We start from the raw sequence: 15,000 nt of genomic DNA on the forward strand, positions 1-15,000 counted from the left end.
GGGGGGGGGGGACAAACAGCTGAAGTCACACAAAACACCATTAATATAACTGGCAGCTAACATAACACAAGGCAAAGCAGGAACAACAACAACTCACAGACACAACAGCCACACAGCTGCCACATTAGAGAAATTAGCTTTCAGTAAGTGATTTTGTAACAGACCTGCGACGGTGACTCTTGCAGTTGCTTTGACGGTGTTGGCTCCAGCACTGTGTCTGTTGGAGGCCAGACAGGTATACAGAGCGGGCTTGTTCACTGTCACTTTAAGAACAGACAGGATCACCTCTCCCACCAAGGTCTCCTCAACCGATGCGCCTGAGATCTAGGAAAAATTAAAACAGCAGAGGTATTTCATCATATGAAAGGAGATATTACAATTAAAGGTGCATTAATCAGTTCTCCCTTTTTTTTTGGCCACTTGGGGGAGGAACAATACAAGCAGCAAACAGTCACCCATGTTTGGCTTGTTATGGGCTTATAAACGTGATATAGGGAGCATGTTAGCAAACTACTGGCCCTATGGACATCCAGCACTCATGGAGAAACACTCAACATAAATCCAGTTTTGTTGTGGTCTCTATGAAGTACTGAAAAAAAAATATTTGGCTCTTTAGCTGCTAAAATCTCCACTATGTTCTCCAGCGAGTTGCAGACTTTGCCTGTTTGCCATCAAAGCTTTTTTTAAAGCTGAAAATAGTCCCCTGCTACAGCTGGAAACAGGGTTTTCGTGAGCAGTGACACTGAACAAGCTGAAAATGAAAGTAGGAAAATCTCTCTAACTAGAATTCTATTATGACATTGTAGAATTTTGTCTCATTGTGTGTAAACTGCTCACTCGCTGATTATATTTATGTCTCACGGGTGTTGAGTTGATAAAATTAAGTGCATGCACTGTGTCTGGCATTAATATAACCACGTGTAATCATTGAAAAGATTTTAAAATTCCCTGGTATTCACACTACACAGATATAGCCAGATGACACGTGTTTGTTTACAGTTCCTATATTCACACTTACACATATATACAGTTTATAAATGATATATGTGAGACATCTGTAACGTGTGTGTGTGGGAGTGAGCCCAGGTGCTGATGTGCAACGTGTCTATATTTGAAGTTGTGTCAGATACCATCTGTTTTTATGATGAGCTCTTATGCAGCCCCCGCTGAATTTAATGACCTCAACAAGCTGCCAGAAAAGCAGCTCCCACAGTCATTTTAATCAGCGCACACACACACACACACACACACACACACACACACACACACATATATATATATATATAGTATTTACAGGCATTATGGGCCTGTAATCACACTGTAGTAAGCACCCAAGACTATTAAATACCCAGACATTATTTGGTGTATGTCTGCCTGTTGCAATGGCATGCATAAAAAATGTCTGCTGCCTTGGTGAGAAAACATCCTGTTTAACATTCTTAAGGTGGCCCTGCATGATTTAGCCCGATGTCCACTGAACAAAGTCACCACACAAATTACTTATTTTTCATTTTTATTTTACTAAGATGCCAACGTTTCTCTTGAGTACATTTTACAGTAAATGGAGAACTTGCTGTCCGGGGACACAAGGTCCTGTTGTTTTATGTACATAACACAATTGGACTTGCAATTGCACAAAAAAACAATTAAATAAATAAATTATTGTTGGTTATATGTTATTGCTATGAGTCATGTACAATGTCTTCTCCTGTTGTCCCAAGAAAAACATTGCATGTGGTTACAACAGCAATGGTGATTAAAACCTAACCATCACTGTGACCTGATGTTAAACATAATCATCAGATTATTAGGCTCAGCCCATATTTCAAAAACAGCTGACACTGTTTCATTATCCTGTTTGTTTATGTCCTCAGTATACTGTACACCCGCTCTCTCTGAATGTTTTAACAGCCACAGTATATTTCCCAGTGAGACCACCTTACGTGGCTGGGCTGTCTGAACATCGAGCCAGTCAGTCCTCAAATCACAAGTCAGCACTTCCCGCTAACCACTCAACACTGTAATACATTAAGAACCTTACCTTAGTGATAGATGGTTTTTGTTTGACAACAGCATCATAACACTCACTCACAGCCCAATTAAAGCTGATAACACTGTGTATTATTGGCTAAATAGAAGGCAATCTCTTCAATCCCCTGTCAACATAATGAGAATTCCTTTGCTGTTTATATCACTGATCCCACAGCCGATCTTTAAGCATGTGTGTGTGAGGGAGAGTGACAGAGAGAGAGAACGAGCGAAGGATCAACAGAGACGTGTGTAATTTATTTTATGTGTGTATTACAGTGTACCTCATGTGTGGATTTGTGTTGCTAGTGTGCTGGTTTCCCTATTTGCACTTGATTATGCACATGACTACAAGGAGATAGACAGTATATCAATCACACCCCTGATGTAATGCAGGCCATACAGTGACAGGTGTCTCAGCAAAAACCACTCAACGACAGTGTGTTGCTTCAGCTTTTGCCTATTAGCAATTAATCTACCAAATATTTTAGGCTGTACAATTGTATTCTTTGGAACACTGAAGATATGATTTTATAAAAAAAACTTTGTGTGTCATTACACTTTGCTTTCTTCTTGCTTTCCTGTTTATCTACTCTGTTATTGTCACAGCTATCCCATTATGTAAGGCTCTACAGCTGACAATGTGTCACAATGTCTGCTACGTGATAAAATTTCTCTGATTGCTGGCTGTGTTGACTGATATTTGTGCCAAACTCAACCACTGTAAAGGAGACAAGATCACAAGCATGTATGAGTGTCCAAGTGGACTGGGAAGACATAGATGGTTAGATGGATGGACCAATAAGAACCTGCCGGAATTTAGCTTTTAGAGAGCTTTATTGTCCCAAAATGCAGTTTTAGAGCCGTTACACTACTATTGTGGGCATGTTATGGACTCTCTGATTCTTTTAGAAAACAATGTTCATGTTTATGCATAATCAATATCAGCAAAAAACATCAGCTGAACTTACAGTATTCCCATTTTCCAGCCAGGTGATGGTGGGGATCGGATTTCCTGTGGCGTTACAGTCAAGTGTAATCTGGCTGCCATACGCTACTCTCTTCTCTTTTGGAACCCGCAGGATTCGTGCTGGAGCTAGACACACACACAAAGGCACATATACAGACATATAACACAAACAATACCACTTTTTAAATAGAAATTTCTTAAAGTACATATATACAAGAATAGAAGGGGAAACTACATTGAAATACATACCCTGTACCTCTATGGTGACAGGCTTTGAAAAGGCCAAACCAAAGCTATTCCTGGCCACACAGCGATACTGTCCCGCATCCTCCTTCTGTATGTTATGAATCTTCAATGCACCGTAGTCAAGAATGGTGACACGGTCACTTATCTGGGAAAGATGAGACAAGTTGTCCTTGTGTTTCTTTGTTTAAAAGTTAGAATATATAAAAAATATAAAATATAAAAAAAATTATTTAAAAAAACACTTTTTAATCAGCTGCTATGGCACACTAGAAACTAGATATCACTGCAGTCTGTAACCATTTACAATCCTGGTCACAGTTATGTATAAACACCATATGTTACTGTCACCCAATGATTTTTCTTTTTTTTTTTAAACAGGCTAAATCAGTGAAAAGCTTCATGTGACTAGAAACCTTCCAGCATTTTTTTTCTGTTGTTGTGCATACCTTGATAAGCTCATCATCTTTGAGCCAGGTCACATCTGGTTTGGGATTGCCGAGTGTCACACAGGGTAACACTGCTTTGGATTCTACCAGAAGGGTTAAATTGGTAGGATGGCGTTTGATCTGCGGTTCTGATGTAGAGACAGACCAGAGACAAGATACAGCGGTTTTAGCCTTTTTGTGTTAATGACACTGGGTATTTGTTACATCTTCTACATACGTTGAAAAACATATGGACTCAACTAAAAATTGGACTGTACTTCAGTCCTACAACCTTGGAAGAAAACAGACTTACTCATCTTTAGCTGCAGCGCTCCACAGCTCTTGGCCGGCTCTCCGATGCCGTTATTGGCGAGGCAGCAGTACTCTCCATTGTCTGACTCTCTTACATGAGGGATGATTAGCATCTGTCCCTGCTCCCTGGTAATGTACCGGGGGTCATAGTACCTGGTGGGATAAAAACATGGGTGTGATGTTGTGAGCATTTACCATACCTGATTTTCAGTCTTATGTAAACCTTACATGGAACAATCCATATTTCAAATATGTGATGAACAGTACGTGAATCAGCGTTTGCAGCTGGTGTAATTGATATTTCATACTTTTTGTAGTAGCATGATGGCCAAAATTAGAGGCTAATGTTACTAAAATTTTACCAAAGGACTTTGCCAAGCAATTAGCTGCTAGTGTTACTGATATTTTTAAGTTTTTGCCAGCGTTACCCATGAGTAGCTAATGTGGACACCATTAACATTTAAAAATTGCTTTAATATCAGCTTTTTGTTGGCCAAAATAAGCAGCTAATTTCGCTGACTACCTAATCATTTGACTGACCATAGCCTTGTGATAGCTAGTTATTTAATCTTTTTTTGACTATGGTAGCCTTGTAATGGTCGTAATGTTATGTAACATTTTATCATCAAGAAATATCATTAATCATATCATTAATGTTTGCATTGTGATTAGCTAGTGTTGTATAGTGAGTGATAGATATAGATATGATTTTGATGTTAGCTTTGTAATGGCCATACCTAGCAGGTATGGCCATTACAAATATTTATTGTTTACCTTAAATATAGACTTGCAATAGTTTAATTTATTAGCTTTACCATTTTTGTGCTTAAATAAGCAGCCAGGTATTGCTGACTTTATCCCATTTTATAGTAACAACAATAATAGCCCTCATGGGTGAGAGGAACATCTAGCACCATCTACTGGCACTCAAAACTCAATTAAACAAAAGTAATTTATTTAAATAATATCGTCAGTATTTGCATAATCTAACATACCCAAGTGGACATCAAAGAGAATGTAATGTGTGTTCCCAAAATAAAGAACAAACAATATATAAAGGTATATTCATTGATTAACCAGCAAGTGTTGACTTACAAAGTTTGACTACTGTAGTTAAAATGGTTTTTGGTGTAAACTTACATAATTGGGTGGTTATTCTTGGTCCAGGTGATGTCAGCAGGGGGGCGTGACTCCACTTCACAAATGAAGGTTGCATTGTGATCCAGTAGTACATCCACTGTCTCCAGTAAGGTGATGATGCGAGGTGCTAGGCAGGGTACATACAAGAAAACATGAATATTTTTGTTACAAAAAAGAAATCTATTACAGTTTTTGTAAAAGGGGCATTTGGAAGAACACTTTATCTTGTTATCTTCTATGACCAGACAAAACATTGATATTGGACTTTTTGAAAGTGCTATTGAGCTGAATCACTTTTATGCACTGAACAAGGAATTTTCTGCAAATTATAATCACCACTGCACATGTTTTTGTATAATGGGAAACAGGGTTGAAAACTGAGCATGCTGTTTCTTTATAACACATTACAGTCACACACAGTGGAAGTGCAAACAGCTGCATCTTTTCAGATAAATAATTTGACATTCTTGGCATTCTTATTTTGGACTGAGTCATCTGTTTTAGTCAGTCAGCGTCCAACTCGGACTGTGGACAAATCAGAAGTTTAGAAGTTACAGTTTTGACCTGAGGGGAGCAGAAGAAAGATGACCTTGAGGGGAAGATAAATAATCTGTTTACTGGTGAAATTACATCTGAAGCATTTTGTTTGCAAATGTGAATAAAGTATGGGGAAAGAGAAAAATAAGAGTAGGATTAAAAGGACAAAAAGGGAGGAAAGACAGTAGCTGATAGTTGAAATCTATTTGAAGTTCTGAAGTTTGTTAAAAGTTCTTTTTTTTTTTTTCAAGCAGAAGTTGAAGCAAAAAACAACATTTTAATTTCAGGTTCAAGGACAGGTTCCATTCCCAGCGCACACACTGTTCACTATCTCATTGCAACAGATGGTCTTTGTTAAAAGGAAAGAGGGCAAATTACCAGTTTTATGTACACTGAATATATAAGTTATTACAACCACCTGCTCTTTTTCATGATATAAACCATGTGAATCCAGAGTAAGGACATGATCAATATTTATTTATTTTAGTGAGCTTCAATCATGAAAGGGAGTAGATGGAAAATAAGAGGAGAGGGATTATTTTCAGACAAATGAAAGGAGGGTAAAAGTGAACAACTAAATAAGGTAGTCTAATATTTATTGTTTTACTCTGGGTGAGTATATTAAGGAAAGAAAATGAGAGGGGGAGTAAAAGCAAAAACATGTTGACAGGGGAAAGGGATAGAAGAAGATAGTAGTAACACAGTGGTGAGGCAGAAACTGTTTATACAGTCTGTGGATTCAGATCAGAGACATCAGGGTTGCTTTAAACTCTGTATGAACTAAGAGGAGGAAGAGGTAAAATAAAGAGGAGAGAAGTCAAGAGAGGGAATGGAGAAGACAGTAAAGAAGAAAAGGAAAGGAGGATAAAGGAAGCGATTACGGTTTAAAGGACACTGCTTGTTTTGTCTCTTGTAAAACAAAGATTTCACAATAATATGGCTGAAAAACCAGCCCACATCCACACTCAACCTGAGGTCACTGCTGCCATTTGACTCATGAACTGGCTGAAAGAGAGTTCTATAAATCACCAAATCTTTGACATGTTGTTCTAAACACTGGGATACAATTTTAGCCAAGGTCAGAATAAGGTGAAAATATCTCACTCACCAACCTCCTTTATCATGTATGCATTCTAAAATTGTATTTTTAGCTATGCTAGCAGTATGAGGAACTACTGACATTGCTGTACTACTGCTGTATTTTGTTTAACTGGTAAATTTTAGCATGCTAACATGCTAAACTGAGATGGTAAACATAGCAAACATGGTTGTTTAGCATCAGCTTATTAATAATTTCACTGTGAGCAAATTAGGGTAGCATGCTGACATTAGCTTTAAACCTAAAAGCCAATGTCAGAGTAAGGGAAAAATATCTCTCTGGCCTACCTCTTTTAACATGTATGCAGTCTAAAATTTTATTTTTAGCTGTGCTAGCAGTATGAAAAACTATTTAGCTACATTCCCTTACTGCCTCATCTGAACTTTGTGTTTAATTAGCTAATTTTAGCATGCTAACTAAAATGATGAACATGGTAAACATTATGGCTCTTTAGCATCAGCTTATTAGCAGTGTCAATGTGAGCATGTTAATGTAGCATGCTGAAATTAGCATGCTACATTAACATGTTCATTACAGAAAATTTAGCATGTTTCATCAAAAGGTCACTCATTTCACTGAAGTTGTTGCTATCAGTTCGCCACAGCAAAAGCCATAAATATATCCCCTCAACAACTTTCAAAGGAAAAGATTATTTATTAAATGTCTATGTGACTGGAATATGTTACACTAGAGGATTGGATATGGAGTGAGTTTGCAGAATGAATTGTTTTTTTTCTCAATCTCTTTCTATTGCCAATATTATGTCTAAACAGATGGACAACATCTGAAGGATGAAGGTTTCGCTGTGGCCCATGTTCAGCCACATGACTCATTATTTAGAGAAAATAAGAGCCTCACCGGATTTGACCTTATGAGACATTCTCTTTTTTTTTTTGGACACCAGAAGTGATAGAGTGCTCTTAAGGCCTTCAGAGGAGGCCAGTAATAGTGGTCAAGTCGCATCTGGCCTTTACTGTATGTATTACACAAACCTACTTGATCCAAACCAACTGCCTCTCATTATCACTGCCTTTCTTTATTTTTAGTTCTGGTGTGAGTCCACTCCACAACATACAAATATACGGCCGAAACGGACGGACGAAAACTTGCCCGTTCACTGCACTTTACCAGTGTGAGTAGGTTTAGATATTTATGTCCTTATAAAATCCTCAGATGCTATATCCAACAAGTTAATATTCATGGCCAAGCATATCTTAGCTATATCGTCGTAGGTATCATTGTGTACTCACTTAAGTATTAGCTTTGCCAATTTTCCTCATACAAATGTCTTTTACAACATTGTTGATGCCTTTCTCAATTAGTTGCAATGATCACTTAATAAAGCTTCCTCACTCAATTAATTGCATCTTTTCTCTTCCTCCTGTATCCCTCAGATCTATGTCAACCTTTCCCAACTCTGTGTCCTTCCCATAAAAGTGGCCTTCTTTAGAGCCTGTAACTTATAACAACCTTTGGTTCCTTTAGCGTTTGCTTTGATTTGCAGTTTATCCTCCAGGTTTTTTCCATACTTGGAGTGAAATTGTAAACAGTGTTCCCTGTCTCTCTCTCTCTCTCCCTCTCCCTCTCTATGACGCTATCGTGCAGACCAGATAGTTTTGACTTACAGTGTGGTCAAACAAGAACAAACACAAAACTAGAATTGTTTTTGTGGCATGTCAGGGGATCGGATGTCTGCAAAGGAGTCATCCATTGTTTATACAGATTCAGTTCACATAGACATGCTGAGTGACACTGAAAGTAACCTTCCACTGTCTTTACAGGCATATGTAGTGTTAATTTATCCTGGCAGAGCATAGTTTACACTAATGACTGGCTTGCGGGACACTTGTTTAACTTATGTGTAATTATCAAAGACAATACATTAGCCTAATTCTAAATGGTTAAATGTTGTCTACAGTAACTGAGTTGTGATACTGTTTTGGCTGTCTGTAGTTTATTTAACCGAAAGCTTCAAAGTTCCAAACTTTAAAACCGTCCCATTCATGAGACCACTGGGACTTGAGGAGGACTTCAGGGACAGATTAATAAAGACCAACATCCGTTCGATATGTTTGCTCACCCACATTTCAAATGAAATCAAACAAAGCTAATACAAGCCAGCTCACCCCAGCAGACCCCATGAAAATGAATCCTTTTGTGTCATCCATCTCAGCTTTGCTCAACTGACGCACCACAGCAAAAATACCAATAATAATAATAACAATAATATAATAACAAACTTTTACAGCACTTGTCAGTTCAGAAGCCCACTGGAGGATACAGTATATCATGTTGTCTTTACAGCGTCATAGCTCCGCGATAGTTTGAGCTAGATACTTGTCGTTTTCTCACGTTAAATAACAGAATCGGCGCTTTCAAACAAACCGCTGTTTGTCTTTGTGAGTCAATTGCTTCGATCGGTAGACTAACATTAAAAATTAGAAAATATTTGGATAGTTACCCTTAGGCTGTATTGCTATGTTCTCTTTGTATGTTTAAGGATCGATTCTCATCCGCCATCTTTGATAGTGACGTTTAGGGTAGCTTCACTGAATTGGACTTTCCTGTTTGCTCCAGTGGCTGCTGTCACAGCCAATCAGCCAATGTCTGATTAAGAGGCTTGTACACCCAAACTAAATGGAAGCAATACTGTGTCATTCTGAGCTCAAAGTAAAATTTATTGTAGTGACTGAAAACAGACAATGTGACCAGTGGGATAAAAGCTTCAAATCGCTTCTAAAACAATCCAACAAATGTGTGCAACAATCTGTGTTGAAGTTTTCTTTTGTTATTATGGTTTGCATTGTTTTTATCTATAAAATAAAGGATAATTCAAGGTCCCTTTTAAGGTTTTTAAGGGAAAACAAGAACGTATGAAAACAACTGAGTCTTAATGCCTACACTTGGTTTTAAAAAGCTACATTTTGCTTGTGTTTGGTCACTTCATTCAAGTTCAGTTTGAAAAAAGTTTAAAAGTAACTAAAAGTAAAATGCATTAAAACATAAAGTTCAACATTATGGAAACATGTCTGTGTTTGAAGCATGGATGTGTTTAGCCTTTAGCTAATCATAGAAACTGGAGGCAGGGGGAAAAGTTCAAATTTCCACATACTTTACTTTGTATAACCACCAGAGTAATAGAAATGTGACAACTTGTGGTTTAAATGTGAGTTTTGAGCTGGAACATCTGGCAAGATAAACACTAATCAAAGCATAAAAGGACTCACAATCTTTGCAATGCAACACACTCTTTTACCTTCAGGTAATGCAGGTAAAAAATTAGCACTCTGATGATGGATTTCTCATGTTGAAGGTGGAAACTCTACAAAGATATGGTTTTCATCTTGACATAATGAAACATACTTCTACTTAAATGAAATACATTGTCATTTTTGTAATAACGTATTATTGGCAGTTAAATCATCCTTCTCACTTGTATAGCCACAAATTATTGCTGACAGGATGCCGTCAGTGATTTGTGATGAGAAGAAAGATGCCACTCGCATTCGTTTCAGCCTTGTAATCACTTGCATATTACGGAAAGCACAGGTCAGCCTACACCCTGCCGTCGAGCCTCGCTCACCAGCTACAGGACCCACCCACGCAGAATGTTACAGCATCTACACCACCTGTTTCCTTGAGCCAGTGTGCATCATATACTGTATATCTATACTCATAAAACATGTATTGTATGTCTATGGTCAGCTCTGCAGGCCTGTGCATGTGCTCTTAAAATTGTGCCAGCATTTGATACAGCACCCGCCTCACATGACCTGATGTGATCCTGTGGCCAGGCCTGAATTCACTGCAGTCAAAAGTCAAAATAGATAAGAGGTTAATTACAACCATTAAAGTTCATTAAATCCTCCGGAAAATGCAGGAATAAATGTCATATGGTGCCCGCTTTACACAACAGGTTCCTGATGTCATGTTTGCTCACAGTGGAGCAGTGGTGTGAAGGTGTCCCAATCATATGGAAAAGATATTGGGAAAAGAAATAGCAGCAAGGTGAATTGCTGGTCCCTAACCACCTTTACAACAGCCTGCGGAGAGGATATGCCAGAGTGTAGGAAGGATATAGATTTAGTCACATTTACACTATGTTGGCCTATAAACACCTTCTCCTTTTCCCCGCAGGATGTAGTGGAAAACAGGTGATCTCAGCACTACACATGTGGGGGGGAAGTCAACCTGGTCACCTCACTTTGGGAGAAGTCTTTACAGAGGGCAAAATACTGATGCAAGAATAAAGGATGCTCTCCCTGACATTTCTCTTCTCCTCACCTACATCATCGTTGACTGAGTTGATGTGTAACTTTCATACATCATATTTACTCACACGGGCGCACAGTCAGAGGGAAGATCATGCAAAAAGACTTAGTTCAACATAGCTTCAACATTTCTATGAATAAAAGACAGAGTTCACACAGTTTTTATGCACTGTACAATACCCGAGTGTACTTGCGACACTTTTGATAACTTATGGTGAAAAAAAAGACACCTTTAAAAGCTCATTGAGCAAATGAAAATCTGACTTACCTCCCTGTATGCTGTAGCTTGAGGTGACCAGAACCAGCAGAAAAAGGATCTGTACGACTGAAATGGGCTCCACAGTCTTCATACCTGCTCTTAAATGATCCGTCTGGACAAAAGCTCTCTGACAGGCACACAGTACGAGCTGGTGGTTAGATTCCCATGACAGGTAAAGAGACCCTCTTGTTGGTTGTGTTTCTTCACTGCGTGTGTCTCAGCCAGGGACAGCCATGAGCTCTGTGCTCAACATGGACCAGCTCAGTCACCGTGTGTGTGTGTGTGTGTGTGTGTGTGTGTTAGCTTTGTGATGGACAGTGGCAGCTGCTAGCTGTCCCCATGTACAGTCACTCAGGTTTTGTAGCTGCAGCACTCGAAGCTCTAAAGGCTCCAGCGCTAGAGAGAGATCCACATTCACAGTAATCAACAACAGTGTCAGGCCGTTGTTTATGAGTTGAACTTAAGGACAAACTCCATTCAATACAAAGCTTTTTGGTGTCATGTCAGCTGAGATAAGTCACGTTAGTGTCAGTGAAATTACTACACAAAGGAATTAAAACGCAGAAATAGGAGATATTCTTTACAGTGTATGCAATACAAATCCTCATTAACATACTATTTGTTTTATTTTCACACATCAACAATCCAGTTTGTATCCAATCTAGTGTAGTCATTAATGTTGCAGAGAATAGTCACACAAAGAGTGTCAGGATAGATTACTGGTCAAATACTATACAAATATAGTGGAGCATAATATACTGTATGTGTATTTGTTTCATCTTATATCATTAATATGTAGTTCAATATTCAGATTAACATTACAACAGTACATTTACAGCATGTAACACACATCTGTATAACATTTCCACAAACATGTCCCCACTAACAGGCATATCCCAACTCACTACTTAACAGGCATTTACTGTTATATTTTGACGCACGTGCACACGTGCACACACGCACACACACACACACAGTGAGAGAGAGAGAGAGAGAGAAAGAGAGAGAGCCTTTGTGTCCACCTGTTGCCTGCTAGCCTGTGTGTCCTGTTTTATTTTAGGAAAGGAATGGCATTTCACTTCATTTGCTCCTCATCCATTCTGCTTTGGATGGAGTCGGTCAACTATTGTACTCCTTCAGCGGGCACAGAGTCAACCTGTCACATTATTGTGAAGGGGAAACTGTCATCTAGATGTTTTTGTTGTTGTTGTTGTTAAGTAGATTTAACATTAATAACATTTAAAATGAAATTTTGTGCTCATGGACAACAACATAATAGCTTTTTGTCTTGTCATGTGACAAAGCTATAAGATTATACTTTCTTACCCAGTTTTCAGACAATGTCTTCTCTCTCTCGTCTTGTATTGTACAACTGAGACTCTCATCTCTCTCAAGCTTTATGCCAAAGATAAAATAGCACTCATACAGTATATGCTACACATAAAGCTCCAGCTCCAGTGTATGATTTCAGCTGTTTTTTTCATTGATGTGGCTGCACACCACTAGGTGGTGCTGTCATGCAGGATCATTTGCACTGAACAGCAGAAAAAAAGAGTAATTTTCTTTATTTCTTATTTTTTATTCTCAAATAAAAGCAACACACCAATGAAATATGTCAAGCACATCCAAGAAAGCAATACCAGACCAAAAAAAAAAAAAAGAAAAACTTTAAAACATCAAACTACTTATTTGCCAAGGACCACTGACTCAGCAGAATGATTCTGGACAACTTTTGTACTGATACTCTGACTCCCTCTACTGCCACAGGCATTAACTGTTCCTCAGTAGGAATTATACTACACTAAACTGAATTTTGCAGATATGTTAGAAAGCTTTTCTGTCTTTCAATTAGGGTACTGCCTGGGTCGCAGTCCCAGATTATCATAGACCTACTGTTTACATGGAGTTTACAGCTAAATAGCTCCACCTAGCTGCAGCCCAATCTGTTTGCATTACATGCATCCAGCCAACCTGTTTGCTGTTTAATTGTGGAGCACTGAATCACACAAAGTTGCATAATCTTTCTGAGTCAGAACAAAGTTGTTTGTTTCATAACAGTTGAACAAAACAGCTGTTTTCTCTTGCAAGACTGTAAACACATAAGACCCTGATGTTAAAAAAACACCAGGACTGTCACTGTTCATTCAGTTATCCATTCACCATCTGCCTGCTTTGTCATTATTCACTAACTGCTTTGTCATTTCAGACCCTGCTCCACCCACCTGCCCTGCGGTAACCTCAACACTCACCTGATTCCCCCACACCCACTTTCACACCTTATCCCTCCCTGGTATGTATACTGTTCCACTTCCACTTGCACACTGCCAGATTGTGCCATCCCAGCTGTAAATTGTAGATTTCCAGCATTTTTGTATGACCTGATTTTTGGCTGCCTGCTTTTGACTTCCTGCATGTTTTGTTTTGGATTTCGACTTTCGCTCTTTCCCTTTTGTCTTTGTGCCTGGTGTTCCTGGCTGCCTGCTGACTTCCCCCCTCAACTAAGTCCATACCTGCTCTTGCCTGCACTACCTTTAAATAAGGGTGAACTGCTTGAACTTCTCATCAGTGTCTCTGAGTCATGCGTTACAGTTGTGTGTGAAACCCTGCTTTAGGGCAGAGCTGTACAGAGAAGAACAACAGCAGAATGTCTGTGACACTGTTCTCTGCTCAGGATCCCACATCAAGAAACTGAAGCCAGATTTGTTCCACTGGAGCTGCTCTGTAACCCACATTTTTGCCCCTGTGAGGGAATAAAGAAAAAACTGTGAAGCACGCAATCACTATCATTTCATAAACATCAGCAAATCTCTGTTCCCTATGAAAATAATAATAAATACTTTCATTATACAGCACTTTACAAAAATGACTTACAAAGTGCCTCACAAAAAACTTAAAACAAACTCTTCCAGAGTCAAGGGGCCTTGACTGCAAAGGCCCGGTCCCTTATGGTTTTGGGCCTACCAGAGGATCTCACGCTGCACTCAGGCTCAAAATAAATCCTTATAGGTTATCATAATAAAGGGTTTTGTCGATGAAAGATTGAATTTTGGAAAATGTTATGAAAATATAGTGTAACCCCCATAAATTGAACAGACAAATCACAGATTCTACTCAAGTGTTTTACTCTCAAGTTTACATTTTATTTATTATGCGGAGTCAGGAGCAGGGGGGGTTGGTAGGGCGAAAGAAGAAAGCGAGTGGCGGTTTACATATGCAGCCTGAGCAGTGGTGATAAAAAGTCATGTCTTTTAACTTCAATATTAAAGTTTTACGGCAGAGAGTTACCTTGTTCTGAGAACTGTTATGTTGCCAGAGGATTCAGGAGGACTACGTTTTGATGTGTTTTTGATGACTCTTCTGTGAGTGTGTTGTCTTATTCAGTGCTAGCTTAAAAGCCATGTTAGCTCATGTTAATTTCATGATTGTGAACGGGGGGGAAACTATCAGAGAAACGTGTTGTGGTTGATAAAAACTCAGCTCTAAGTTTGAGATGTAGGCTATTATTTTTCTGTGTTGTGACATACTGCTTGCAGAAACTATTTTCTTGTGAATTGTATTTTCTAATCATGGTCATGTTCTGTTTTGTGAACATTTGAGCAAGCAAGAAGATGATAAAAAGGTTAGAAGATAACCATGAGATATTTGAGATGAATGAAGATGCAAGCGCGAGGTCACCTGACCACCACTCTGGCTGCACTTGGAGTCCAGGAGCA

The 15,000-nt window shown here is 38.8% G+C and overlaps 1 protein-coding gene across 1 annotated transcript in view; it reads right to left on the reverse strand.

Moving 5' to 3' along the window:
• Positions 1 to 11,559, reverse strand: part of musk (muscle, skeletal, receptor tyrosine kinase) — a 34,685-nt gene extending 23,126 nt beyond the window's left edge. Inside the window, exons 1-7 of the mRNA XM_023407246.2 lie at positions 11,297 to 11,559; positions 5,122 to 5,248; positions 3,983 to 4,134; positions 3,691 to 3,818; positions 3,248 to 3,389; positions 3,000 to 3,124; positions 165 to 324 (exon numbers count right to left, since the gene is read on the reverse strand). Coding sequence (XP_023263014.1) covers positions 165 to 324; positions 3,000 to 3,124; positions 3,248 to 3,389; positions 3,691 to 3,818; positions 3,983 to 4,134; positions 5,122 to 5,248; positions 11,297 to 11,378 — 916 coding nt within the window. The 5' untranslated portion in view covers positions 11,379 to 11,559. The remainder of the gene's footprint in view (positions 1 to 164; positions 325 to 2,999; positions 3,125 to 3,247; positions 3,390 to 3,690; positions 3,819 to 3,982; positions 4,135 to 5,121; positions 5,249 to 11,296) is intronic.
• Between the last annotated feature and the right edge of the window lie 3,441 nt (positions 11,560 to 15,000).

The sequence above is a fragment of the Seriola lalandi genome, unplaced genomic scaffold, assembly GCF_002814215.2.
Source record: "Seriola lalandi dorsalis isolate HSWRI2012SDOR001 ecotype SW California unplaced genomic scaffold, Sedor1 jcf7180002054332, whole genome shotgun sequence".
NCBI lineage: Eukaryota > Metazoa > Chordata > Actinopteri > Carangiformes > Carangidae > Seriola > Seriola lalandi.